At 42.7% G+C, this 27756-nt stretch overlaps 1 protein-coding gene across 1 annotated transcript in view; it reads right to left on the bottom strand.

The window, feature by feature from the left end:
* Positions 1–4790: 4790 nt before the first annotated feature.
* Positions 4791–27756, bottom strand: part of SH3BGR (SH3 domain binding glutamate rich protein) — a 56760-nt gene continuing 33794 nt past the window's right edge. The window contains exons 4-7 of the mRNA XM_088023859.1: positions 22806–22880; positions 21570–21662; positions 7772–7901; positions 4791–5040 (exon numbers count right to left, since the gene is read on the bottom strand). Of these exons, the coding sequence (XP_087879985.1) occupies positions 7806–7901; positions 21570–21662; positions 22806–22880 (264 nt within the window). The 3' untranslated portion in view covers positions 4791–5040; positions 7772–7805. The remainder of the gene's footprint in view (positions 5041–7771; positions 7902–21569; positions 21663–22805; positions 22881–27756) is intronic.

The raw sequence follows: 27756 nt of genomic DNA on the forward strand, positions 1-27756 counted from the left end.
TTGGAAGTGAACAGTCTGGTTGGCCCATGCAGGTGAGGGAACAAGGGCTTGGTTGTTTCCCCAGAGTCTAGATTCTTCCTGGGCAGCATTGCTTAAACCCAGCTGCACATCTCAACCCTCTGAGGAGCTTCCAAAAATACTCTGGTGCCTTCTCAGTGGATCAAAGACACCATCATGGTACAGAGAGTCCCCAGGAATTCTAGCCAGGTGGAGAGCCATCGCCTGGTGTGTTCAGGAGCTATCCGGAACTCCCAGTCCCCCGCCTAAATATTTCACAGAGAACCTCTTCATACCACCCAAATCCCTCATAGCCACTCTGAGACACCATCAAGCAGCCTGGTTAGTGGATCTGACCTAATAGTATTTCAATCTCTGAATCTAGTTAAAGGTTGGAGAATATCTCTATCCCTTAGAGCAAACTAAAACCAGGCTGTATTTCTCTGCTTTATTTTTGCAGAATCTGAAGAGAAATTAACCTATGAGTGTGAGGTTTTTAAGAGGAGCTTTATTTCCCTCCCTACATAACCTGTTTCCTTCCAGCAATAGACAAACGTTTTTTTAAAGGGAATACAGAGAAATCTGATCTGCTACAAAACCAGCAAACTAAAATTCATGCCCTGGGACTAAAGCATATTTTACCTCATTAAATCTGCCTCATCAAGGAGCCAGAAGGAACCATCCTCTCAGCTAAAAATACCATAAGGAGCTCGTTGCGACACCGGCGCATCCCTTAGTGGCCGGTGACAGCTAAGCCCTGGAGGAGTTCTGAGTGTACCCTTCAGCATCAGTGAGCTGAGTGTACCCAAGGACGACCAGACTGAAAAAAGCAGATGACAATTTTACTTTTTTCTCTCTGCAACCTAAGTCTTTGGATCGGAAGCCACCGACCGACTTCTAGAGTGCTCTGGGCTGACTGGGCTCCATTTCCCTCTATAACGGGGGCCGGCATGGGTGGCCACAGCAAACAGCCCAAGAACCTGAGAATGAAGGGGATGCAGTTGAACCTGATGCTTCAACTAAGAACTCGGCATATGTGGATCACAGCCGAGAAGTTCCAAAGCCTGAAAATCACGACTGTGGCATTGAACCTAAAGGCAGAACAAGAGGACCGTGGGGGTCCAGGGAAGGAGATGCTCTGAGGACAAGGCACGCGCTGCCCACTTTTGCCCAATCGGGGACTGTCCAGGGGGCGCAGCTGTGGTCAAGGATGCAGAGAAGAGGGTTTATTGGGAAGGCTGCCCCTGGCCACAGGTGGAACCCGGGTAGATCTTGGCCCCAGCTTGGCCATTTCTGGGCTGTGGGACCTTACGTGAGTACTGAACACTCTGTCCTCACACCTCCCTGCTGCCTCACTTTCTTACTTTGTCAAATGAAGAGGGTGTCCACCTCATCAGGTTACCAAAGGGATTGTGTGAAGCCCTTAATACAGAGCCTGACTCATCGCAGGCACCCAACAAATGTCAGCGAATAAAAACACTATGAAACACAAGAACCACAGCGGCCTAATTTTAATCCTAAACTGTGAGTTTGATTCGTGTGAGAGGTGGGGGCACACTCCCGTGCTAACAGGCTCCGTCTGCTGGACTTGAACCTGTTCCACCCAAGTTACTCCTTGACCCCCGCATTGCACCTGCCCGGCCGCGTCCTTTCCCCCTGCGCATCTCCCACCCCTGAGAGCATCACCGTAGCTTTGAACAATCTCCGGATTTCTAGTTCTGGAAAACAACCGACCTGCTGATATGTTTCAAGATTTCACAATTCATTTTTTCTACTTCCAACAAAGTCCCTCCAAAACAAATAGAAAAAAAAAAAAAAAGCTGAAGATCTTAGACAATCATGAAAGCAATGCTTTTGTGAGGATCATGAATATATCTCCAAATAGTTGGAAATATGCTGTATTAGGGCTGGGCTGAAGGGCTGGATCGGGAGGCACTTGGCTCATCAGTGTTCTGTTTAAACTCCTGGGAGGCGCTAGAACCATTTAGAGGCTACAGGAAGATCCTGTACCTTTACCTAAAGTGTCCGTAGGCAGTCGGTTGTTGACTGGGTTTAGACTCCTTCCATGGAACGCAACGGTGTGAAATTCAATCAATTACTGGTTTAATGGCGTTTAAGAATACACAGCATTTTGCCCAAGATACATTATCTTGGCTAAAAGCTTGATAAAAGATTATGCTAATTAATTGGCCAATTGGCATGCAGGGTTTCTGTCTGTTCTTCCTCTGTCCAGTTGGCAAATCCCCTATGCCCACCTTCTGATTTCAACAGTTCCCTACCTTGTCCGAGCTGCAGGGGGCTCTGGGGGGCAGCACGCTGTGTCCAGAAGCTTATGTTCTATCACCACCTAATGGTCCTTCTCCATTATTACAATTCACTAGGGTCACTAAGCAGAATCATGCTTGCACAAGTAGGTGTCATACTGAAACTGTTTGGTAAAGGAAACATTTAAAAATGTTCCTCAAGGAACTATGCAGGCAACACATCTCATTCTCTTTATGCACCTCTCACCTTTAGCCTAGAAAACAAAGAACTCAAAAAAACCACACACCGCCTTTATTGCACATCTGGGATCCAGGCACCAAATGAAGACTCCAACCCAAAGAAATGCAAGGAGACCCCTGATGGGAAAAGAGCAGAGTGCAGAAGGGAGCATTTCTTGGTCGGGGCTTAGAAAAAGTGCACTTGAATTTTGTGTAGTTGTTTTCTACTTAGGCGTCTGCCTTCAGCTCAGGTCATGATCCCAAGGTCCTGGGATCGAGTCCAGCGTCAGGCTCCCTGCTCAGCGGGGAGTCTGCTTCTCCTTCTCCCTCTGCCCCTCCCCCCTTCTTGTGCGCGCGCACGCGCGCGCTCTCTCTCTCTCTCTCTCTCAAATAAATAAAATCATTAAAAAAATCAAAAGAGAAACTGTTACTTGGAATTTGGGCCTTCTGTAGACTAATAAATCAAACTCCTTGTACCTATATCATCAGACAATTATTCCATTTTTCTGGTCTTTTCTTTTTTCAAAATGATTTTGCTTATTCACTTGGGTTTTTCTTTTGAATTTCGTTTTTACATATTCATAATGCTGTTTGGTTTCTAGAAATTTCCCATACGGATAAAGTGTGTGGAGGTTTAAAACTGTATTTTGATATTGCACAGTCTGTATTGGGGGATTTTCCTCACTGCGCCCCCGGACTCACCAACCACTTAAGTCTAAGCTGAGTCCGCAAGAGACCCGTGCTGTTTATACGGCATTACAGACCTAAGTGGAGTCCGCATTGCAATAATACTTTCAAGAAAAGGTGAGAGTAAATAAAACTACACTCGTACAATGTTAATTTTCTGATTAAAGAAAGATAATATAAGAAAAAAATAATTCCATTTAAGTAAGTGGTCATCTTTGTTCTCTTGCTTATTATTAGCACAAATAGTTATTTTCATCTAAAAATACGAAAACCAGGAGGAAAACTGGCAACCAGCTAAATACATCTATCTCCATCCGACTCTACCACAAAAGGGCTAAAATCCAGCCCAAGCAAGAGTGAAGAGCTTGAGGCCTACCTCTGAGTGGAGTTGTTACTAAGCACACATGCTCTTAAGACAGGACAACATTTAGTGCAATAAAGTACAAAATAGAAATTAATTTTTAAATTTCACTCTAGTCTCACCTCATAGGTAACAAAGGAAGAAAGGTTTTTAAGGCAGTCTACTTCAACAACTGGGAACAAAATAATCTTAATTCTCTTCAAAACGCCTCTTTTGTTACTAGGGTAACAAGAAAAGAGCTGTCTGCAGAGTTCCCGTGAGGCACACAACCTCTGTCACCACACAACACGTTCCCAGATGACACAAACCGGCTGAGCCACAAAATCAATGGGCAGACGGAGGAGGAGGTCAAGTTCAGGGCCACCCCGCGTGGAAGCGCCATGACTGCCCTTAAAGAGGAGCACATCGAGGGGACGAGTTCTCCTGACAGAGTGGAAGCAAAGCTTGCAGCAAGAGACAGACAAGACTAGCACAGACACGGGAGAGGAGAGGGATGTCAACAAAATCTCACCAGGAAGGAAAAATCCCTGTGATGAACGGGGATGAGGTGTGTGAGCAGAGAAACACTTCGAGCCTACCTGGTGCGCCTGTTGCCGGGGCTGGACCAGCCCGTGGTGAACTCAGGCATCAGGAGGCACAATGACAGCAGCGGGCTCTGCAGGTCGCAGCCGGGGGCTGCAAATCAATGAGAGGCGGGAGGAAAAGCAGCAGCCACTCTGTGGGCGCAGAAACGTGCCAAGACACCAGGGTGCAAATTTATCTGTCCTTCCCATCATCCCTACACATGTGGATGGCAGACTTACATTTAAATAAGGCTTCAGAGATAATGGGCACAGCTGTGTGGACAATACAAAACATGACGTAAGCAGACAACCAGCGCCGTTTGAAAACATGGACCAAATAACCAGTACAACCGAAAATGCCCATCCCGGTGCAGACAGAAAGGTTGTGCTAAGAATTCAGACTTTGGCAACAGACAGACTGAGTTCAGGCAGAACCACACAGAGACTATAAATAAAGAAATTAATGTTCCTCGGGACAAGAGATCTGCCATTAATCTTTATTTGTATGATTGTTTTCTGGAAAGCTCTTTATTTTCAAAGCTCTTTATTTTCAGCTAATTCTGAGACAAGTAGCAGAAGGCACATATGAAGAAATACTTTTATTACATCACAAAGAGAAGTTCTATATTTCGAAATCATTTTTCAAAATCGTTTTTTTTTTCAGGGTATTAGTAAGATCTATTCATGCAGAGCAAAAAAAAAAAAAAAAAAATTAAGCAAAGGCCAAGGACGTCAGGCACATGAAGGTATGCATGAGTTGTCTTCACATAGAATTTCACGTTGCTAAGATCGGGTAGACATATCCGTGCACATCTAACCATGTCAAATGGTACAATTCCTCAGTGAACCCGGGTGTACCGAGAGAGGTGGGCTAGCTTCACACCAAAGCATTTTGGTGAGTTTGGTTTGTGGGCAGACAGTTGAAATACTGCTTCGTGGCTTGGGTTTTCTAAAAGAAAGGGAGAATATCAGGGAGAAGATTTCAGGAGGATAAGCCAATGTTTACCATGATCTTCACTATTTATCACACATTAGTGGGAAGTATTCCCTTTTACTCTATAAACCATTACTCATCATTTGCTTCCAAGTGCAAGGAAAGGAAAGGAAATATTTTTTTTGTGGAAAACCAGACCAGGTTTATATCCTTTCTCTGTACTAACACATATCAAACACCGTAAGGAAGTCAGTATCTCCGATTACAGTTTCCCCACTGAAATTTTGTGGAGAATGGAGAGGCTGAATTTACAAGTTTAGTCCTGGAGAGGGAAATTTAAATGGTCCACACCTCGACTGGAAGACAGTATTGAGTAGCAGCCCTTGGGGAGGGAGAATTCAGTCTCATACTAGAGATTATTTCTCCTGGGGCATTAATTGAGCATCAATTTCAAACATAGGAAATGAGAATTCCTTCCTCATTCCATCCATTGTTCTGCCTGGGTTCTCCGCATTCTCCCTAAAGTCAAATCTCTTCAAATAAAATGCCCAGATTCTCCAGGAGCGAAGAGATGGGTTTGCTTTGGACACTGAAAGGCCTGCCCAGTTGAATGCATGACCGCATTGCCATGTTGCATTTGAAAGGATACTGAATCTCTCCAGGGGTCAGGGGAAGGATTTGAGGGAGGTGTCTGAGTCACTCCTTCACGAACAGGCATTGTGATCTCACAACAGACTACTATGGACGGATTCCAAACGAGAGAATCCTTGAAATAGGCAAATGTGCTTGCTGACCACAGCTGTATTTGTTTTTTTTGTTTTGTTTTGTTTTGTTTTGTTTTTTTGCTTCTCTCAATCAGCCTATAAAGCCATCTGGCTACATGGAGGATGCTCTGAGCTCTGCCACTTTACATTCAATATTTTTTTAATTACCACACTAAAATTGCATGATTTTAAAAGAACGTTCCAAGCACACTGAATAGAAATGGATTTAAACAGTACTTACGAGTTTTCACTGTTTGGGGCTTTTTGGTATAAGAATAAATAATCAGGCTATTTCCCTTCCCCAACATTCTTCAGATAGAATTTCTAAAACTAAACATGCTCAATTTCTTCTTTTCAAAAAATGTGTCCCAAACCATTCCTCAGAAATGAGAGTAGGGACACTAAAAAGATTAACAGACTTCTCAATGGTAACAACAGAAGAAAACTGTAAAAATTTTTAAATAAAAGAAATGGGATTATTTCCAAAATGACAACCATCAGGCCTTAAAGGGGAGGTCTGTGTGTCCAGAACATGAAAGAAACCACCTGGGAAATTTCAAATGCTGGGCCCAATTCGCTTCATAATTTAAATAAATGAATAATGAAATTTCCATGATCTGATAATAAGGGGCTACTCTCACCAACTCCGAGATTCCCTAAAAATATATGAATTTTTTTATATTAACTTTTTATGTATAGGCGTAAGAATAGCAAGAGGGGAGATTCACACTAACCAAATTGGTCTTTGGTATATAGGGTGGCCCTATTCCTTAGCCAATATTTACAAAGCACCGGGGATTTCTTTTTCCTTCTCCCTCTGAGCCCTTTGCCCACCCCTCAGGCCATAGGCTCCAAGATGCACTGCAGACCTTCACCGAACACCTGCTCTGTGCTTCAGAGCCCCTCCCTCCTTCTCTCCTTCCCCAGCCCTGCTGATGTCTGCGGCCCCCAAATCTGCCTTACATGTTTCCATGAAGGGAAGGAGACCAAAAAAATTTTTAGTAAGGAGACTAAAAGAATTGTTCTAACTTAAATTTTAAACGCTTCTAGCACCAGAGCACACGGTAGACCTCACTGCCTAGAGAATAAACTGCTGACAGAAATTTGTTCACAAGGTTAAAAAATATTAATAAGAATATAACACTTGCATCAGCATCTGCCAAGTTTCTGGAATAGCCAGATATTTCTGTAACATTTACTGATCTTGACTCGTTTTCATACATACGGTCTTATCTATACGACCCACGATATTTGAGCATTTCTTCTAGGTCCTCAATATCCACTATCATCAGATACTGTCATCACCTCATTAATATATTCATTCACACGGCACTTACTGAACTACTGAGAATTACATAGCTATCTTATATCGTCAGAAGTTTAAAATTACAAGGCAGCAAGCATCCTTGTCAAAGAGACCTAAGGTGATTTTCACCATATTCCACGATGTCTCTACGTGAGCATTCCCGTTAATGTCTGGTAAGTGTAAATGTCTATCAAGTACTTGTCACTCCATCTCTAGCCGCAGTAGTTCCCTTTCAAGAAGAAGAGGCTGCGTTGTGATTGTCCAAGCCCGTCATTTACTGCCACCACCGTGAACACCGACCGTCACTCCCCTCCAGCTCTGTGAGTACACGGGGCCGTAGGAGAGTCCGTGAACTAGAACGCGGGTGACAGAACAGCCCTCACTTACCTGAAGGTCACACAGGGAGAGGAGGAAATAAATAATACGAGACAAACCCCTCCCTGCCCCCAAGGTGCACTTTTTCCTAGAAGTCACATAAGCCATGGCCTTCCACACCCTCGCACGCCGGACACGGGTCCACAGAGCTCAGCAGCCCTGCGGCTCCAGAGCCGGGCAGCCGGGACCGTGCGGAGACCGTCAAACGGGCCTGACCTGGGTCCCCTCCTCCCGTCGCCCGCGAGAGGCGGAACGCCATGCTGCCGTCCACGAGTCTTCCACCCCAGGCCTGTGTGGTTACCTGGAAATGTGGAAGAAATAAAGCACGAAAAGGCCTAGGACTCTTCCTCCTCTTCTCCTGCCTCTTCTCCTTTCTCAGCTTCCTCTTCCTCTGCGTCCCCTGCTGCTCCCTCCTCGGTTATCTCTTCCGTCTTAAGTTAACAAAAATGCCATCATTTGGGAGAAAGGTCGCAGATATAGTGAGGAAAGAAATGTAAAATATCAGGCTAGAGACGAGGGCCTCCCACACTCCCCACCCAACACACACACCCATCACACACACAACACACACAACACACCCAACACACCCAACACACACACCCATCACACACACAACACACACAACACACCCAACACACACACCCATCACACACCCAACACACCCAACACACACACCCATCACACACACAACACACACAACACACCCAACACACACCCCATCACACACACAACACACACAACACACCCAACACACACACTCATCACATACACAACACACACAACACACACACCCATCACACACACAACACACACAACACACCCAACACACACACCCATCACACACACAACACACCCAACACACACACCCATCACACACCCAACACACACAACACACCCATCACACACCCAACACACCCAACACACACACCCATCGCACACACAACACACACAACACACACACTCATCACACACACAATATACAGAACACACACAACACACACACACATCACACACAATATACACAATACACATCACACACACACACCACACACATAACATACACAATACATACACACATCACATGCACATCACACACAATACACACACATCACACAAAAAACACACATCACACACAATACACACATCACACACAATACACACAACATACATCACAGGCACAATACACACATCACACACACAATACACACAACACATATCACACACACAACATACATCAAACACAGCATACGCACACACATACAGACCGCACAATTTGGAATGGTGCTGCAGAGCACTACATTAATTCTAATGGTATCATGATTTCTCTTAAGCATGTAGTCTTTACTCATATTAACAAACTATTCTCATCAAATTACTTTTAAAAATTCAGAAGGCAGGGGCACCTGGGTGGCTCCGTCGTTAAGCATCTGCCCCTGGCTCAGGTCATGATCCCAGGGTCCTGGGATCGAGCCCCGCATCGGGCTCCCTGCTCTGCGGGAAGCCTGCTTCTCCCTCTCCCGCTCCCCCTGCTTGTGTTCCCTCTCTCACTGTCTCTCTCTCTGTCAAATAAATAAATAAAATCTTTAAAAAAAAATTCAGAAGGCAGTTAGAAGAATAAAATACAAAAAGAATCTCAACGAATAGAATTTTATCAGAAAGGATGAAGCTTTTAAATGTAGAGGTTGGTTGTATTTTGTTATAGCAATCTAATTTTTTAAAGTCAAAGTCATCAGCAACCTATACATATAACCTGAAATTACTTCCAAGTTAATAGTACCTCTTATCTTTATATATAAAAATGGGATTTTTAAAAAAGGAGACTTGTCTAACAACAAAGAAACTAATTATTGGAAAGATGTAACTTACAGATAATTTTAAAAATCATAGCATAGAATAGGCTAGAAATAACCTTTAGGTCTAGGAATAGGGATTAATTTGACAAAATGACATTAAAAATAATGAAGCAGATCTATATTTACTGCCTTCCCCCTCCCAAAAAAATATATACACGCATTACATGAGTGAAAGTAGATTACAAAAGAGTATTCATCAAGATTTGATGTGCGTGTGTGTGTCTGTGTGTGCGCGTGTGTGTGTGTGTGTCTGTGTGTAGCTAGTGGCTATCTCTGGGCAATGGGGCTGTAAACTATTTTTGTTTTCTTCTTCTCTCTGTATTTTCTAAATTTTTTATGAAGTCATGAACTATTTCTGGGGCATCTGGGTGGCTTGGTCAATTGAGCATCCGACTCTTGGTTTCAGCTCAGGTCATGATCTCAGGGTCGTGAGATCGAGCCCCAAGTGCGGCCACGCTGGGTGTGGAGGCTGCTTAAGATCCTCTCCCTCTCCTTCTGCCCCTCCCCACTCTTGCTCTCTCTCACTCTAAAAATAAATAAATAACTAAAAAATTTTTTTGAATAAATATCATGAACTAAGTCTTTGTTTTAAAAGATTTTATTTATTTATATATTTTAGAGAGCAAGAGAGAGAAAGCAGGTGCATGCACAGGAGGAGGGGGAGGGGGAGGGAGAGGGACAAGCAGACTCCACCCTGAGCAGAGAGCCCTGTGCAGGGCTCGACCTCACAACCCTGAGAGCACGACCTGAGCAGAAGTCAAGAGTCAGATGCTCAACCGACTGAGCCACCCGGCCACCCTGATCATGAACTATATTTAATAGTCGTTGTGTGTATGTGTTGGCCTTTTAAAAAAGAAACTAAAGATTTTTAAGGGGAATTTCTTTTGACATTTGGGACGTTCTTTAATGTTGATGACCTTCATCAACAAAAGACTTGATGAGACACTGAGACAATATATTTGGTGATTTGGGGTAAATTATTCGCCCTATCCTTGAGTTCTCATTTTGATTTAGCTCTCTGATTAGCATTTTGAAACAATTAATCAAAAAATCTTCATTCACAATATTCCTAAAACTTTTGGTTACAGTGAAAGTCACTGAGCCTCAGCTAACACGAGGGGCTGGAATCGGAGGGAGAATCTGAGAATGTCCCTTAGGACCTGCCCTCAGGATCTGCTGACATTCTCTCAGCTGATTCCTCTACACACAGACATGATTCCATCCCTGCGAGGGTTTAAATTGAAGACTCCCCCAACACCCAGCTAATAAGCCACAGATTCAACAAGCAAGCGGCTGGGCAAGAATCTCAGTCTGCCTCATTTGGAGACGTAGCCCCTCCAGCGCATCGGCAGCAATATAAAAATAGTAGGCTGCCCTTGCAGGGTTAAATTAATGAAAATTATCGTGAAGTTCCTTATAATGAAGTCCCTCCCCCAGTGCCGATTAGCAAGCAAAACAACATCTCTCAGAGAAGGAAAAGATTGTTCTTGGAAGCTCTCACAATTAAACGGGAAGAATTAGAACATTTCAACCAGCAGGGAAAGAATGGGAAAGAAGAGAATTCATCCATAAAAAATTTAAGCTGAGTTACAGACCTCCCTGGGTCTGGGGTCTCTTTCCCCCTTCTCATTTCCTGTAATTCATTTCAATCACCGAAAGAAAATGATGGATTTGGGTTTTGTTTGTTTACAAATACAAGTTCTTAATATAAAATAAACATTATCGTCTTTGAAGTTAGATGGACTTTTTACGATGAGCATCCGAACAGTAGGAGTTCTGGCAACTGGGTTCCCCCCGCCAACACCTCAGGGTACCTAGAACTTACGTTCTAATGCAGTGGTTCTCGGGCCTCGTGGGGCATCAGAAACACCTGAAGAGCCTGCTAACCCACAGTTTGCTGGGCTGCACCTCAGAGCTTCTGATTCAGGAGATCTGGGGCCAGGCCTGAAAATGTGCATTTACAGAGGTTCCCAGGTGGGGTTACTGCTGCTGCTTTGGGAACCCCACTTTGAGAACCTCCGCTGCATCCCTATGCCCTCCCTTCAATCACGCTGATTAATAACCAGAGCATGGTGAGCACTCACAAGCAGTAAGCATGGCATCACCACCCGCCAAGGCCTTCATTTTCCAGGGCGGTTTAGGTTCGTTCCCACACTTGCACATGCAAGTTAGAGTCATATTGTAATTACATCATTTAAGTAAACATCGTGGAAATCAATGAAATAGGAGCATGAAAGGATTTTTTTTTTTCCTATGTGAACTTAATGGAATGCTTTGGAAAGACCCAGTACATGCAAGTCACCTTAAAAACTCATCATCAAATGAGGTGTCAAAAAAGCCGGGCTGGCAGGGAGGTCTCACAAAACCGGAGAGATTATGCACCTAACTTGCTTTGTAAGCGTCTTTAAATTTCTGCTCTGTTTTAAAGAAGTCAAAACTGATTTTCTAGACAGACAAATGAGTTATGCTTATGTTAGAAAGACAACAGGTAACTCTAATCATTGGACTCTTCTTTAAAAAAATAGTCTTTGTCCTGCATCAAAAACACTGGCAGTAAGTATATGTTTATATATTTCAAGCTAGAGTAAAAAAGTTCTAGGCCTCTGTGTGTTTACAATTTAGCACTTGAAGTGACTTCTTCAATTTATCAAACCGCCTTCAGTTCCAAACATAGGATGTGAGGTCTTTCTTTGTACCTGGGAATGTTGGTTATTATTTAAGCCTAGACTCTATAAACAAACTTATCAGTGAAGCCGATAACAGATTACATTACGTTACAGAGAATAAATCTTATTTCCTTAAATTGCATCTTTAATAGCTTTAATACTGTTTTCTAGTTAGGTTTTTGTTTTGTTTTGTTTTTCTTCTGTTGTTGTTGTTGGCTTTAAGTAGGCTTCACACCCAGCACAGGGCTTGAACTCACGATCCTGAGATCAAGACCTGAGCTAAGATCAAGTCAGAGGCTTAACGGACTGAGCCACCCAGGAGCACCTCTAGTTTTTCTTCTAATGCATTAATTGTGCTTTTAAATCTTACATCCTCAGTACTCTTCATTTTTGAATACTTCTTTTGTACGATTCTTAATCTTCTATCTCTGTGACACTTGATTCTCTTATATTTAAGTTCTTCTTATTCTACCTCTTTTCATAGAAGACATTTCTTTTTTAAATTCTTTATCTCATGGAATGCTTATGTTTCCTTTACATCCTTAATTTTAATTCTTTTCATAAACCTCTTCTTTCTTGTCAGTGGGTGCTTTCTCTTGCGGGCTTAGGAGGGTGACAGGGAGGAAGGCTATGCCCCAACAGGCAATTAGAGGCTCTTGCTATGTGAGCTCTCATCCCCTTCAATCCTGGCCTCCTAAAAGGAAGACAGACTCTCAACCTCAGCTCTATCAGACACCTGAAGGCATGCCGGACCAAGCCCTACAGGGCCTCATTCACTGGCCACGGGAGGCAGGCTCCTGGGGGGCTCTACTGCACACCAAGGGATGAGAACCATGGTTCTAACGTAACCTCCCGGTGGGGGGGCAGATTAGAAATTCTTCCCAAGTCAGTCACACTCTCCCTGGATAGGTTCCCACTAGAGCCATGTTATGCTTTCCTAATGTCACGTATCTTCCAGACATTTCATGATGAGCTGCGTGTGTAAACTTCTATGATACACAGCTGTAGTGCAACGTCTAAAATTGACTCGATATTACGTGCTACCTTGACATCTGGTAAAATCTGGAAGGCCGGAAATGGCCTAAGCACTGGCCAAAGCTCCCACAGATTAGGTCTCCTACCCAAGCGGCCCGCTTTACCAAGGACCCAGGCACATTGCCTCCCTTTCCCCTGGAATTATCCCAACAAGCCAATCACATCCTCCACGTGAACCAGGGCACACTCCGCCCTCTTGCTACCACAAAGCCTGCCTCCCCTCCCCGATGGCTCACACTGTCCCGAGTGCAACCCCTGTGTCCGTGCACTGGGCTGATGTCCTCATCCCTTGGGCTCTGAGAATATGTCATAAACTGCCATCAGTCACATCTGCCCGGTGTCAGCCATCCCCACAAATACAGGAAGGCAATCCTTCCCTCACCAACCAGGTGAATAAGAGGCAATCGAAACAACACTGCTAAGCACCACGCAAGCTGCCTTAACTGTGCACACTGTGCAGGACGGGGGAGGGGAAGAATGGAAGCATGACGTGGTCCAGCCCCGCCTGACCCCGCAGACAGCACCTTCACCGCGGGAGGCTCCGGGAAGGGGCACCGCCACGCCCTATTTCTCCATCCACCTCTCTTTGATAAGTTTACCTCTGACTTGCTATAGCTCCCTTCTCAGCAGGCTAAAGGAGGATTTTCTGGGATGTAGGCTGCATCAGTTTCTTCGTGTCATGAAGAACAAGGAGAAGGTGGCTACAAGCCACAATTCTCTGATCTAAAAGACGTTTTTATTAAGCACCACAGTTGAATATGCTACTGTACCTCTTTGTCGCTGTCTCTCCTGATTCTTCCTTAGGTCCATAAATAGAAATTAAAAAAAAAAAAAACATGAATTCACATAAGTTTTAAGTTGAATCTAAAAATGAAGCAAAGGACACCTGATTGGCTCAGTCATGATCTCGGGGTCGTGGAATCAAGTCCCACCTCGGGCTCCGCATGCTGATCACTGAGTCAGCCTGAGATTCTCTCTCTCCCTCTGCCCCTCCCCCCACTCACACTCTATTTCCCTCTCTCTCTCTAAAATAAGTAAAATCTTTACAAATATATTTCAAAATTAAACTATGATACATTTTCATCAAAATGAAAGACATTAATGTATTGATAAAATATATAAATAACAAAGACATGATAACTAAGCAATGCCTACTTATTTCATGTGTTGTATTTGAAGCCCTCAGAATGAGATTAGAGACATTTTTCCACCACTCTTACTCCTGAGAAAATATAATTCATTAGTAATACTGCCTAATTACATGTTTAATTCTGTCTATATCCAAAGAATATTGCAGATCTGTAGCACTATCTAGGAAAATTCAGACCATACAAGCAAGCAATTAGAATATTTGAACAAAATTATGTCTTTTCTGACTTTATGTCCTTATAAGTATGCCTTTCCTTCAGCTTTGAACCAGTAAATAAGAGTAGGTCAAAAACTTATCCTCCATCAAAATAAAATAATAACATTTCTGAAGCATTTAGTATTTAAACAATGATTTCTGGTTAAAGAAAGAAATTTGCAAGGTAGGAGAGGTGAGGCCATCCCAAATTCAAATAGGTCTCCACTGTGCCAACCCACTAGAATTTATGTTTCCCTGGATCAAAGTAGTGGGACCAGGCTGTATCTCCCACAAATGCAAGGAAACAAGAATTTTTCTAGTCCCTCCCAAAATGGCCCTATGATAAGTGTCGGGGGGCCAGTGTACTAGAATCGCTTTAATTAAGTAGAGGAAGCAGTCCCTAAAAATTCCTCATGCCTTACGACTTGGGCAGTGAGCTCACAGAATCCCGCACTGGGAGAGTTGAAAGCAATCTCACATTCCCATAGCTTCTCACTCCAACCTGCCTCTGGACAGATGAGATCACCGAGGCCACAGAGTTAAGTAATTTGCCGAAGACCAGAGGGCAAGTAAGCAACACAATCAGGACTGATTTCAAGGCTCCTGGCCCCTGATTTCGTGCCCTTCCTACTCTACCTACCATGCTATGTCTCAAGATAAGGAACAGAGAAGGCAAAATCATGGAAGGCGTGTGATAAGGACCCACCACATCCCCCAGTGCAGCCCCACGTTCTTGGCCAGTTCCAGAAGCACACTCTCAGATTTCTGAGGTTGGCAGAGAAAATACCGTAAGTCTGCCCAGCGTGGGGAATCTCTAAACTAATGCTTACACCACTGGCAACACACCAAGTTTCAGTGTTAAAATAATGTCCAAGAAGAGAGAGGCCCGCACTTGTTGGTTTCTCAGCCTTGTGTTGAGGGTCTCTCTCTAGGACCACCTGATTCGGGCCGTGCCTGGGCCCTCCCCTCCGTGACCCCCAGCTCCTCTCACCCAGGGCACAGCACTGTAGTCTGCCTTATCTGTAACCCTCACTGTGGCCAGGGATACTGTTCCAGAACACAACACACCTTACCATGCTTCCCTCATGTTGAAAAACTTCCATCTTTTCAAGAAACTTTCATCCATTACCCTTAGGATGGCTGGAAGGCCATCACAATCGGGCCTGGCTTACCCTCACCCTGCCACATCCCTCACCATTCTTTATTTCAGCCATATGGACCACATGCCACTTTCTCACATCTGCCACACCTTCTAGGACTCTGCTTAAAACGACATTTTCAAGGAAGACGTTCCTGACCCATAAGGCTGAGTTATGGGACCCCTCACCTGCTCCCATACCATCATTTATCTGTCTCCGTGACTGGTCTGCATCCTCCTTGGGGCATGACATGTGTCTTCATTCATTTTTGGATCTCCAGGACCCAGCCACTGTCTGGAACCAAGGTATAAGCTCAACAAATGTGCTAAGTGACCAGACAAATGAACATACACTCTGCTAGTAACTGTTTGGACCTCAAAGAACATTGATTTCCCTCTTAACCACATGAGATCAAATTAAAATATGCAACAGAGAATTATCAGCTACGTAGAGTTTCACATTTTTCTAAATTCAATTATCTGTATGAACTGTATTCAGCTGAAGCAAACACACTAACAAGAAATACGGTGCTAAAAATGGTGTTATCCTTAGAGCAAGGCTGGAGGACGGTAGGGGGTCCCACAGGAATCAGTGCAAGTCTCAGCTTTGACAGGTTAGCCGGCAGCAATTACCAAGGGACCGAGGACTCTCTATCAATATCTGAATTGACCTTAATTTCTTAAAAGAGACATTAAATGGGGAAAGTAATTGCCCAGAGTATTTTTTTTAAAGATTTTATTTATTTATGTGACAGAGAGAGATACAATGAGAGAGGGAACACAAGCAGGGGGAGTGGGAGAGGGAGAGGCAGTCTTCCCCGCGGAGCAGGGAGCATGATGCAGACCTCGATCCCAGGACCCTGGGATCACGACCTGAGCCGAAAGTAGACGCCTAACCGACTGAGCCACCCAGGCGCCCCTGCCCAGAGTATTTATAGAAATACTTAGCTGCAAAAAAAAAAAAAAAAGTCAAGTACACTTTGAAGGACCCGGGATGTTACCATCAGCAGCTCTCCCGGAACATAAGCTCTGCGAGAGCAGGGTCTCTGTCTTCTTCATTGCTCTGTCCCCAGCCCCCCAGGAATCCGGCCTGGCATGGGGCAGACAAGCTGTCAATAACATGTTGAATGGATGCATTTATATTTGCGACTTCTGCCTCGAATCCCTCATAGGAGGAGGGGGATATATTATGGAAATACAACTTAAACTTCCATCCTTAGCTCACAGAATTATGAAATATCAGAATTGGACAGAACCTTAAAAGTCATCCATATTCAATGCTTGAGACAGACCTTTATGATTGGCAAATAATTATACCAGCAAAAAGGTTTTGTTTTGTTTTGTTTTTTAGGATCATTATGATCACATGGTCAGTTGAGCTAGGCTCCTGCAAATCTTAGGACAGGCTCTGCATCATTCACTTGACAAAACTGCAACTTAAAATCATTTTACCTTGTTGCTCCTATAATAAAGTTAGTCAGGGGAAGCGTCCGAAGTAGATAGTCTTAGAACCTTCCCCAGCAGCTATCCTGATTGGGAACTTGGCCAGCGAGGCAGACTGCAGAGGCGGCAAGCGGCCAGGATGAGGGACAGGTGTCCGCTGTGGTGAGTGTCAGGAAGTGGCTGGAAAGGACAGGTGGCTGGTGTGGAAGGAAGCCGAGGGCCAGCCCAGAGTGACCTGAGGAGGGCAGAGGGCCTCCGAATGGCTGGAAATCTCAGGGACAAGGGCAGAGTTCTCTCTATCTGCTGGCACTGCAGGGACCCAGCCTGAGACTCACCAGCTCCTAAAAAAGACCTAAACCAACGTCTGCCCCTCAAGAAAGCAACTTTCCTCAGGACCGGTTTTGGAGGAAGCTGAGTGGGCTTTACAAGCCATAATCATGTAGTCAGTCAAGCCAAGGTCTTAAGAGGTTTTGGAGAGGACCACTGAGTTGGCAAGGAGCACAGCTTAAAATAATTTCACCTCAGTGGAAACCAAACACAAAGCGGCGACATGTCCAGTCTCCCATAAAGTTCTCACGAAGCCCCCAGTCTGCAGGCCCCCCTCAGAGTGTGCCCTGGAGCTGAAGTGACCTTTTGCTTCCTTCCCTTCCTCCTCAGGTACCATTCACAAGCCCGCCTCTCCTTCCTAGCCCCCTGTCCCTCCCGGGTCAGCAGGGAAGGCGACCACAAAGTCCCCTCTCTACTGGGGTCTGGAGCAACAGAGGAGGTCTTCTCAGGCATGAATGAACAGTCTCCCCAGTGTTCACTGTCCTGCCTCCCAAATGCCCCCCAACCCGCCAGCATGTGGGTAAGATGCGTCTTGGCATATGGTCTTTGAGAGCCATGACGCTTGTGCTGGTGGTCAGGGAGGTCCGTTTCATTACAGGAGGTGATGGTTTCTGTCTCCACTTCTGAGTTGTTTTTAAATCAAGAGTGATATTCTTAGACAAATACTACTGGCCATTAAAATGGCATCAAAGGGGCGCCTGGGTGGCTCAGTTGGTTAAGCGTCTGTCTTTGGCTCACGTCATGATCCTGGAGTCCCGGGATCGAGTCCCATGTCCGGCTCCTTGCTCAGCAGGGAGTCTGCTTCTCCCTCTCCCTCTGCTCCTCCCCCAGCTCATGGTTGCACTCTCTCTGTGTCTCTCTCTCTCAAATAAATAAGTCAAATTGTTAAAAAATAAATAAATAAAATAAAATAAAATAAAAAGGCATCAAGTACGTCCTGAATGAGCATGTGCAATAGCTAGAAGAACAAGCCCATGCCCAGACATTACTTAGCTGTCTCATCCCTCCGTGTACCGCGACCAGCCGCCAGAGGCCGTGGCTACCATCGTACACTCGAAAACTGTTCTTAACACACAAATGGAAGGTCTGAAATAATGGTGCACACTGAACTCTGCAGTCTGTTTCACAGAGAGGCGGTGGCAGCATGTTCTGGTTTCCACACTGTACTGTGGCTATCGGAGATGTCAGCATGGGGCGCCGCCACGTGAAGGGCACACAGGGCTCTGAACGACATCCCTGTAAGTCTGTAATTATTTCAGAATGGAAGATGAAAGGACGTTTGGACTCCTTGTCATACATAGTGTGGCTGAATACCAGGATATGAATTATGTGTTGTTCTCCTCGGCACACAACACTGGGGACAGGGAGTAGAGTTACTGCCCCTCCCACACTCCAAGAAGAGAGCCACAGATTGGTGGGAGTTCTGGGCTCCTAGGGAAGAAAGTAGAAGCCTTGCTTTAAAGATCCTGGGCTAGCTAGGAGAGGCAATGAAGCTAGATAGTCCCTAAAAAGGGTGGGGGGGCTTGGAGCTTAGGCTTGGAGTTGTCTTGATGGAAGCAGCCGGACTGGAGACCGAGGGGCAGAAGAGGGGGACACTGAACCCAGGGGCAGCAGCTGTGCTCCGTCAGAGGCCAAGGGCCTGACTCAGCTAAAGGGCCAGTGCCCGTCAGCCCCTCACCCTGACAGAAGGTCCCGCCAGCATGAGGTGGAGGCGTGAAGCAGATACCATGCTGTTAGACAAATAAAGGAAGCTGACATTTTTGCCACATGGCTTAGGAACCAAATGGAGGCCCATGGATACTGGATTCCTTCTATTCCCCACAGAGCAGGGGGGGCCCCGCTGCTCACATACAAAGGTCCAGGAGGAGCACAAGGTAGGACCCCATGAAATCTCCTCCAGGCAGTTTTCAACAGGGCCAGCATTTATTTAAAAAGCACTGGATTGATCTGAGCTGTAAGATCTGGAAGAACCCAGCAGGATGTGTCTAGTACTTTGAAAATCAGTGTTTAAAGAGGTAAAACACAGCAATCTAATTGGCTTCTCTCTTTGTTAAAAATTAGCCTGTCTGAGCCTGAGTGCACCGCGGGCCAAAAGGTGTGAAGACTGCCTAGGTGGTCTTCCCGTCTTAACCTTGAAAACCAAACCCAACGGGCACCTGGGTGGCTCAGTCAGTTGAGCGTCTGACTCTTGATTTCAGTTCAGATCATGATCTCAGGGTCATGAGGTGAATCCCACGTTGGACTCCATGTTCAGCGGGGAGTCTGCTTGAGATTCTCTCCCTCTGCCCCCGCCCCCGCCGTGTACTTGCTCTCCCTCTCTCTCTCAAATAAATAAATCTTTATAAATAAATAAATAAATAAAATAAGAACAAACCCAAAAACCATTTAAACGGATGGGAGGTTCTTTAAATACAAAATGCAACCATTCAAAATATCAGATAGTTTTGTCTCCTTTTCAAATTTCAATCCATTTTCCTATATATTCAATTCCAAAGCTAATCATGTTACTGTGTCATTTGTAATGCCTACCGACAAATCATGGGGTTTCTTTCTTATACGACTGAATTAAAGTAAGTCAAAGAGCATGGATCGCTTGTCAAATAGGAAAAAGTCAGAATCTATCTTTATGTAGAACAAATATTATTAAAGAGTTGAAAATGACTTTGATCATTAATGTGAATAATACATTTATCTAAAATTAAAATGTCTTTTACTTAGTCATATCTTCATCAGAGCCCAGGCAAAAATAACAAAAATGATTTTTTTTTCATTCCTATCAGGATTTATAGGACTATAATTTACTTTGTAAAGGGTTCTCAATTTAAAAAAAAAAATACTAACAAAGAGAACCCCAGGCCTGATGGCTTACCACCTCTCTAAACAGTAGCTGAGAAGAGGAAGCAGACCCATCTTTGCTGTAGTTATGAAAATTTACCTTCCTCTCAGTCCCCAGGAGAAAGGGATTGGGGTGCAATGTTTCCTATCTTCGTCTCTCTGTCTTACAGGAAGCAAACTGGATTTCCCAAAAAATATAAATCGATAATACTGTAAGATGGCACTAGGCAATTCCTGTAAAGTCTGCATTATAAAAACATGGATTTTTAAATGACAGGGTAATGAAATTGCCATTTAAAATTTATTATTTCTGAATGATACAGGCTGTCATGAAACTCCATCTAACTTCTAGGTCAGGATTAAAGATCTTGTCTTTCTTCCAAACTAAAGACTTCAAAGAGTCTTAAATTATCAGCACTTTGGGATAGCAATCTTTAAATATGAGGAATTTACTGCCCTGGCTCCTCCAGATTTAAATTCCTTATAATACAGACCAATTGATTCCCATGCCCACTCCAACAAGCCCAAAGCACGTTTCCCCAGGGCCCTTCCTAACCACATTCCATCTGCTGGGAATGAGAGTCCAACTATCTTAAAAGATGTCTACACCCTCTCCTGGAATCAATAAATAGGTAAAAAGAATCATAAATAGGTAAAAATGCAAACCATCATGGTTCAGTAAACAGTCTTTGTTACAAATTGCCCAATGCATTACGATCACTGAAACTCTAGGGGAGGCTCAGCCCAATGCCTGCAACCCCACCCGCTCAGCTCCCTGTGCACCACCGTCTCCCCTTACCTGGCTTCCCAGTTACATTTTCAGAATTCCTTAACTAAGTGGCCCATCTGATCCCCCATTCTCTCAGCTTGGCCATTGTAGAATTACAGCCTCCCCTGCCCTCCCATACTCCCCCTGCCCTTTATTCTGGGCCCCTGAATTGGGACCCCCTTTAGAATTAGATCACAGGCCTTGGAGCAGCTGATATTCCCACGACTGGATCTGAATTGAGTGTGGGTTTCCCTCTCCGAGGCCTCTGCTCTATCCCCAGCTCCTGTTGGCTTCCCACAAAATGTCCCAGCCCATTACCTCTGTGTCCCCAGTAGGCAGTGCTCTTGGTGGGCATTTGCTGGGAATCCATCATTACTCATGACCAAGGGATAAGGTCCCTTGTTTTATGAAGAACTTGAACTTAACCTAACCCTAACAACACAACTACAGATTATTAAAGCCTTGTCTAGCCTGTCCCTCCAGGCCTGGGTTCAGGGTCCTCTGGCTTCCTTTTAGTCCTCAACCTGCCTTGACCACAGTAGTGAACACTTCCCCCTGCTTCTTCCCTGGCTGAACCCTCAGCTCCTGGCTTCCATGCTCACTTCAGTGTGCCCAGGAAGATTCCTGGTGCTTTAATGCTTCTCGACCTGAATCCAGCGAAACTATGGTACAAAAAGCAAACACTCACATTCTTCTCTTGAGATTCAGCGAGATTGCCCGCATCTTCATTGTCCTCTTTTTGTGCCTCATTTTCTCCACTCTCTTCAGTCTTCTCTGTTCCCTGATCATTAAGGAAACCCATGGTATCATTAACCTTAGATAAGCTTTCAAGGAAAAACCAAACCACACATGCTATGGTTTTTTTTATTTTGATATACAGTATATTAAAAAAGCAATCATAAACTTCCTATTTATTAGGTCACTTCACTACTAGAGTATAGAATCACCAACCCCCTATATTGCTCATTGGAGCTGCTGTTGTAAGTCAATAGATCTGAGTCATGTATGTGCATGGTAGAGAAATAAAAGCACTAATAAGGAGCTATAATTCACCCATTTAAGCCTTATGAAGAGAACTCCAAAGGATTTGATATTTAGGCAGTGTTTGTTTTCTGTTGCTTGAGTGGAGGCAGGCTTTATAGTTTTAGAGAGTTAAGAAAAGATGAGAGAGAGGGCGCCTGGGTGGCTCAGTCGGTTGAGTGACTGCCTTCGGCTCAGGTCATGATCCTGGAGTCCCGGGATCGAGTCCCGCATCGGGCTCCCCGCTCGGCGGGGAGTCTGCCTCTCCCTCTGACCCTCTTCCCTCTTGTGCTCTCCATCTCTCATTCTCTCTCTCTCAAATAAATAAATAAAATCTTAAAAAAAAAAAAAAGAAAAGATGAGAGAGGATAGATAGTGAAGAAATAGATGGATAGATGGATGGATGATAGATGATGGATGGATGGATGGATGGATGATGGGTGGATGATGGATGGATGGATGATGGATGGATAATAGATGAATGATGGATGGATGGATGGATGATGGGTGGATGATGGATGGATGGATGATGGATGGATAATAGATGAATGATGGATGGATGATGGATGGTGGATGATGATAGATACATAGATGCATAGATAGAGAATAAATGGATGGATGATGGATGGTGGATGATGCTAGATACATAGATACACAGAGAATAAGTGGATGGATGATGGATGATGATAGATACAAAGATACATAGAGAATAAATAGATGGATGGATGATGGGTAGGTGGATGGATGATGGATGATGGATGATGGATGATGGATGATAGATGATAGATAGATAGATAGATAGATATTTTATCTATGTAAAGTAGAATGACAGAAAAATGAGAACCAAGTAGACATTCTGAGGAAGCTAGTCTGGGGGAGGATGGTTCAAGATACTAACTCTTACCTCTGTGCTGCCCCGTACCTCTCCCACTACGTCGCCATTGGGAAGGGAAGATGCTTCCTCGGATGATTTTGTCACCTGCATCATATAAATTGAGAATGTTTGAGAATTTTCTTGAGGATAATAGCTTGCATTTCAACATCTTTTAACTATTCAAATTATGTTTGTCTTCATCCCTCATTTTATCTTAACAACAACACCATAGCCTGAGAAGTAGGGTGGTTACTACCACTCACACATGAGAGATGAGACAATCAAGGCAGAAAGTGTCACACTGCAAGTGAGGGTGGGGTTAGGTCTGCAGCTCCTACTTTATGCTCTTTGGACTTATCCACAGTTGCCAACCTTCTAAAATATTAAGCTATTTTTCTCATCATAAGAAAAAATTTTGTAACTGTGTGAGGTGATGGATGTCCACTTACAGTAATCGTTTCACAATATATACATACATCAGATCCTTATGTTGTACACCTGAAACTAATACAATGTTACATGTAAATTATATCTCAGTAAAATTAGGGGGAGATCAGTTACTTTTACTACAAAGGCAGTTAAACCATAGACACACCCTCTGGTGCCTGCTTCTATGATAACCAATATTAAAATTTTGATATGTACCTAAATCTATCCTAATACATATATACAGGCTGGTTTGTTTTTTGTTGTTGTTGTTGTTTGGTTTTTTGGTTGATTGCTATTTTTGTTTTATTTTTGTGTTTTTTAAAACAAACATGGGAACACAAGGCACAACTTGATTTTTTAGCTTAATGTATCATGGACATTTGCCCAAGTTAATTCCGATGTTTCTAACCTCATTTTTTTAAATACCTGCTGAATATTAAATATATAATTTGTTCAAATATTTCCCAGCTGATGGTTTTTCAGAATTTATATGTTTGTACTTCTATAAACAACACTATATTAAGCTGAATAAAATGATGGGTTTTTTATTAGATCTCTTGCCAAAAAAATTCATATTCCATGGTAAATAAATGAACATCCTCTTTTCCTTTATAGAAATTCATGACCAACAAAGATGATTGCTCTTTTTTATCTCCGCCAACGTGTTGGGGAGAAAATGTAATTTTGTTTTTCTTTTCATTTTCCTAACTACTAGAAGAGAAAAGTGTATTTTCCATGAGTTTTAGCCACGTATGTTCCTGTCCACATACTTGCCTTCATATGTTTTGCCCCTTTTTACTTGAGTTGTCTTTTACTGTCAATTTTTAGAGGTCATTTATATAATAGAAATAGTGGCTATTTGTCAGGTTACAACTTTTATTCTTAGTCTATAAATTATTATAAATTTGGTGTTTTTCAGTTTTTAGCGTTTTATAAAAATAAATTTATCTAATTTTTATTATCTGAAATTCAGTGCTGTTAATTTAGTTATGAACATCCAGAGCTTTAATCCCTCTAGGGCTCTGTTTTCATCCAGATAAACAGCAAAGTATGTCTGTCCTATTTATATACCATCATTTTCCCATTTAATTAAGACATTTTTGTCATTTATTAAGTTTTATGTATATATTTGGATCTGTTAATACACTGTTTTACATATGAATATATAGACATATCCATGAATATATTTATCAGTTCCCATGGCAACATACTGCTTTTATCAGTGTAGCTTTTAATATGAATTTTAATATTCAGAAAGGCAAGTTGCTACACAAAGTCTTTTTTAAAATTTTCTTGGCTCGGGGCGCCTGAATGGCTCAGTGGTTGAGCGTCTGCCTTCGGCTCAGGTCATGATCCCGTGGTCCTGGGATCAGGGCTCCCTGCTCGGCGGGAAGCCTGCTTCTCCCTCTCCCACTCCCCCTGCTTGTGTTTCCTCTCTCGCTGTGTCTGTCAAATAAATAAACAAAATCTTTTTAAAAAAATAAAAAATAAAATTTTCTTGGCTCTCCTCAGACATTTATTTTTCCAATAAATTTTAAGGTCATTTTTCCTAGTGTCAAATTTTTAAAAATAAGCTTTTGGTTAAAATAACATTAAATAGGGGCGCCTGGGTGGCACAGTTGGTTAAGCATCTGACTCTCGGTTTTGGCTCAAATCATGATCTCAGGATTGTGAAGTCAATCCCTGCATGGGGCTCCATGCTTAGGATGGAGGCTTCTTGAGATTCTCTCTCCCTCTCTCTCTGCCCCTCCCACTTGTGCTTTCTTTCTCTCTAAAATAAATAAGTAAATCTTTAAAAAATAAAATAGCATTAAACATATTTATTAGTTTAGAAAATTTTCACTTCTTCCTGTGAAGTCATCCTATCCAGACACATTGTAGGTCTATTACTTTGGTATTTGTGGGAGTCCTTCAGAATACAATTATGTTCTTCATAATATGAAGACCTATATGCTTCTTGATAAATTTATTCCTAAATATTTTATGGATTTTTATCACCCTTGTGAATGAGATTTGATTTTTACATTTTAACTTCCTATCCATTATTGTTGATACAAAAGCTACTAATTTTTATGTTTTTCTTTTATCCAGAAACATCATAAACTCTTTATTTTTATTATGTTATGTTAATCACCATACATTACATCATTAGTTTTTGATGTAGTGTTCCATGATTCATTGTTTGCGTATAACACCCAGTGCTCCATGCAGTACGTGCCCTCTTTATTTTTTTTTTAAGATTTTATTTATTTGACAGAGAGAGCACAAGCAGAGGGAGAAAGAGGGAGAAGCAGGCTCCCCGCTGAGCAAGGAGCCCGATGTGGGACTCAATCCCAGGACCCTGGGACCACGACCCAGGCCGAAGGCAGCTGCTTAACTGACTGTGGCACCCAGGCGTCCCACGCGCCCTCTTGAATACCCATCACTAGGCTAACTGATCCCCCCAGCCCCCTCCCCTCTAGAACCCTCAGTTTGTTTCTCAGAGTCCGTAGTCTCTCATGGTTCATCTCCCCCTCCGATTTCCCCACCTTCATTTTTCCCTTCCTGCTATCTTCTTCTTCTTCTTCTTTTTTTTAACATATAATGTATTATTTGTTTCAGAGGTACAGGTCTGTGATTCAACAGTCTTGCACACTTCACAGCACTCACCATAGCACATACCCTCCCCAATGTCTATCACCCAACCACCCCATCCCTCCCACCCCCCACCACTCCAGCAACACTCAGTTTGTTTCCTGAGATTAAGAATTCCTCATGTCAGTGAGGTCATAGGATACATGTCTTTCTCTGATTGACTTATCTCACTCAGCATAATACCCTCCAGTTCCATCCACATCGTTGCAAATGGCAAGATTTCATTCCTTTTGATGGCTGCATAATATTCCATGGTATATATACACCACATCTTCTTTATCCATTCATCTGTCGATGGACATCTTGCCTCTTTCCATAGTTTGGCTACTGTGGACATTGCTTCTGTAAACATCGGGGTGCACGTAGCCTTTCGGATCCCTACATTTGTATCTTTGGGGTAAATATCCAGTAGTGCAATTGCTGGGTCGTAGAAACGTCATAAACTCTTATTAATTCGAATAGATTTTTTTGGAGTGTCTTGAGATTTCTAGGTGTACAATTACATCACATACAAATAATTTTTAAATTTCACATGTATTACATATACATGATACATTTTACTTTCCTACATGACTATAACAACTACAGCTTCTAAAACAAAGTTTAATAATATCGTGATTACAGGCTTGCCTATCTTGCCTCTAATTGTAATAGAAATGATTCAACATGTCATGATTCATTGCGACACAGCTGCCTTTTGATAATTGGTTTTTATCATATGTAATTAGTTTCCTATTTATATTTTAATCCATTTTAAATTTAACTAGGAATGTCTGAAGAACTGTACCAAATATCGCCTTGGTATTTATGGAAGCAATCATATGGGTTTACTCCATTAATCAGTTCATGTAACTAATTATGTTAATAGAATAAACTCTGCTTTGTATTATACAGTTTGCTAACATTTTATTTAGACTTTTCCCCTCTGTACTTATAATAGGAATTGATCTAAGTAAAACTGAAAGTATTCTAAGTAATATATCAACTGGTCAGGGGTTTCATCTATTTCATTTCTCTGTTAAAATTATATATAATCAAATTACATATATATGTATTCAAATTACATTTATTCAAATCATACATATATGTACATATGCATGTCCATATGCACAAAGACACATACTTTCTCCCTCATTTGTGTTTAATTGATTTTGGCTTTTTTTTAATTGGTTCACACTGCCTACATTTTTATTTTGTTTTCCTGTTGTTAATTTTTTAAACTGAATATTTATTTTAGGGGCACCAGGAAACCAAATGCTCTGCACAATACCCCCCCGTTTTTTTAAAAACAGGTTCCATGCCCAGCATGGAGCCCATTACAGGACTAGAACTCATGACCCTGAGATCATAACCTGAGCTGAAACCAAGAATCCCAGACATTTAACCGACTGAGCCATCCAGGTGCCCCTATAATATCAGTTTTATTTTCTTCTGGATATGAGGTTATTTGAAATGGTATATATTTATTTCTCAAGTTTCTATGATATTTTTCTTTCAGATTGTAATTCTGTATTTGGGATAAGAATAGAGTCTGTAAAATCATCCCCTTTTGAAATTTATGAAGGTTTTCTTTGTGACCAAGTATATGACAGCTGTGGAAATTGTTTTAATAAGTTCAAGGGAAGAATATATTTTATCAGTACCTATCTAATACATCGTCAGTCTTGTGTGTATGCATATGTATATCCTACACACATCTATTAAGTTTCTAATTATATTTGTGTGTGCTTAAAATAGTACCTGGTAAGTAGTAAGTACAATGTACCTATTAAAAGATAGGTTTTTCACAAGTTTTCATTGTATTTCTAGGAGTTTTTGATTTATATATTTGCTTGCTATGTAGCATGATCCATAAAGATTCATGACTACTGTATTTTCTTCATAGATTTTTATCATTTTTCATTATACCTTTTCACTT

This window comes from Eumetopias jubatus, unplaced genomic scaffold (assembly GCF_037043125.1).
Source record: "Eumetopias jubatus isolate StellerSeaLion01/CBP00866 unplaced genomic scaffold, mEumJub1_p1.0 scaffold_1, whole genome shotgun sequence".
Classification (NCBI taxonomy): Eukaryota; Metazoa; Chordata; class Mammalia; order Carnivora; family Otariidae; genus Eumetopias; species Eumetopias jubatus.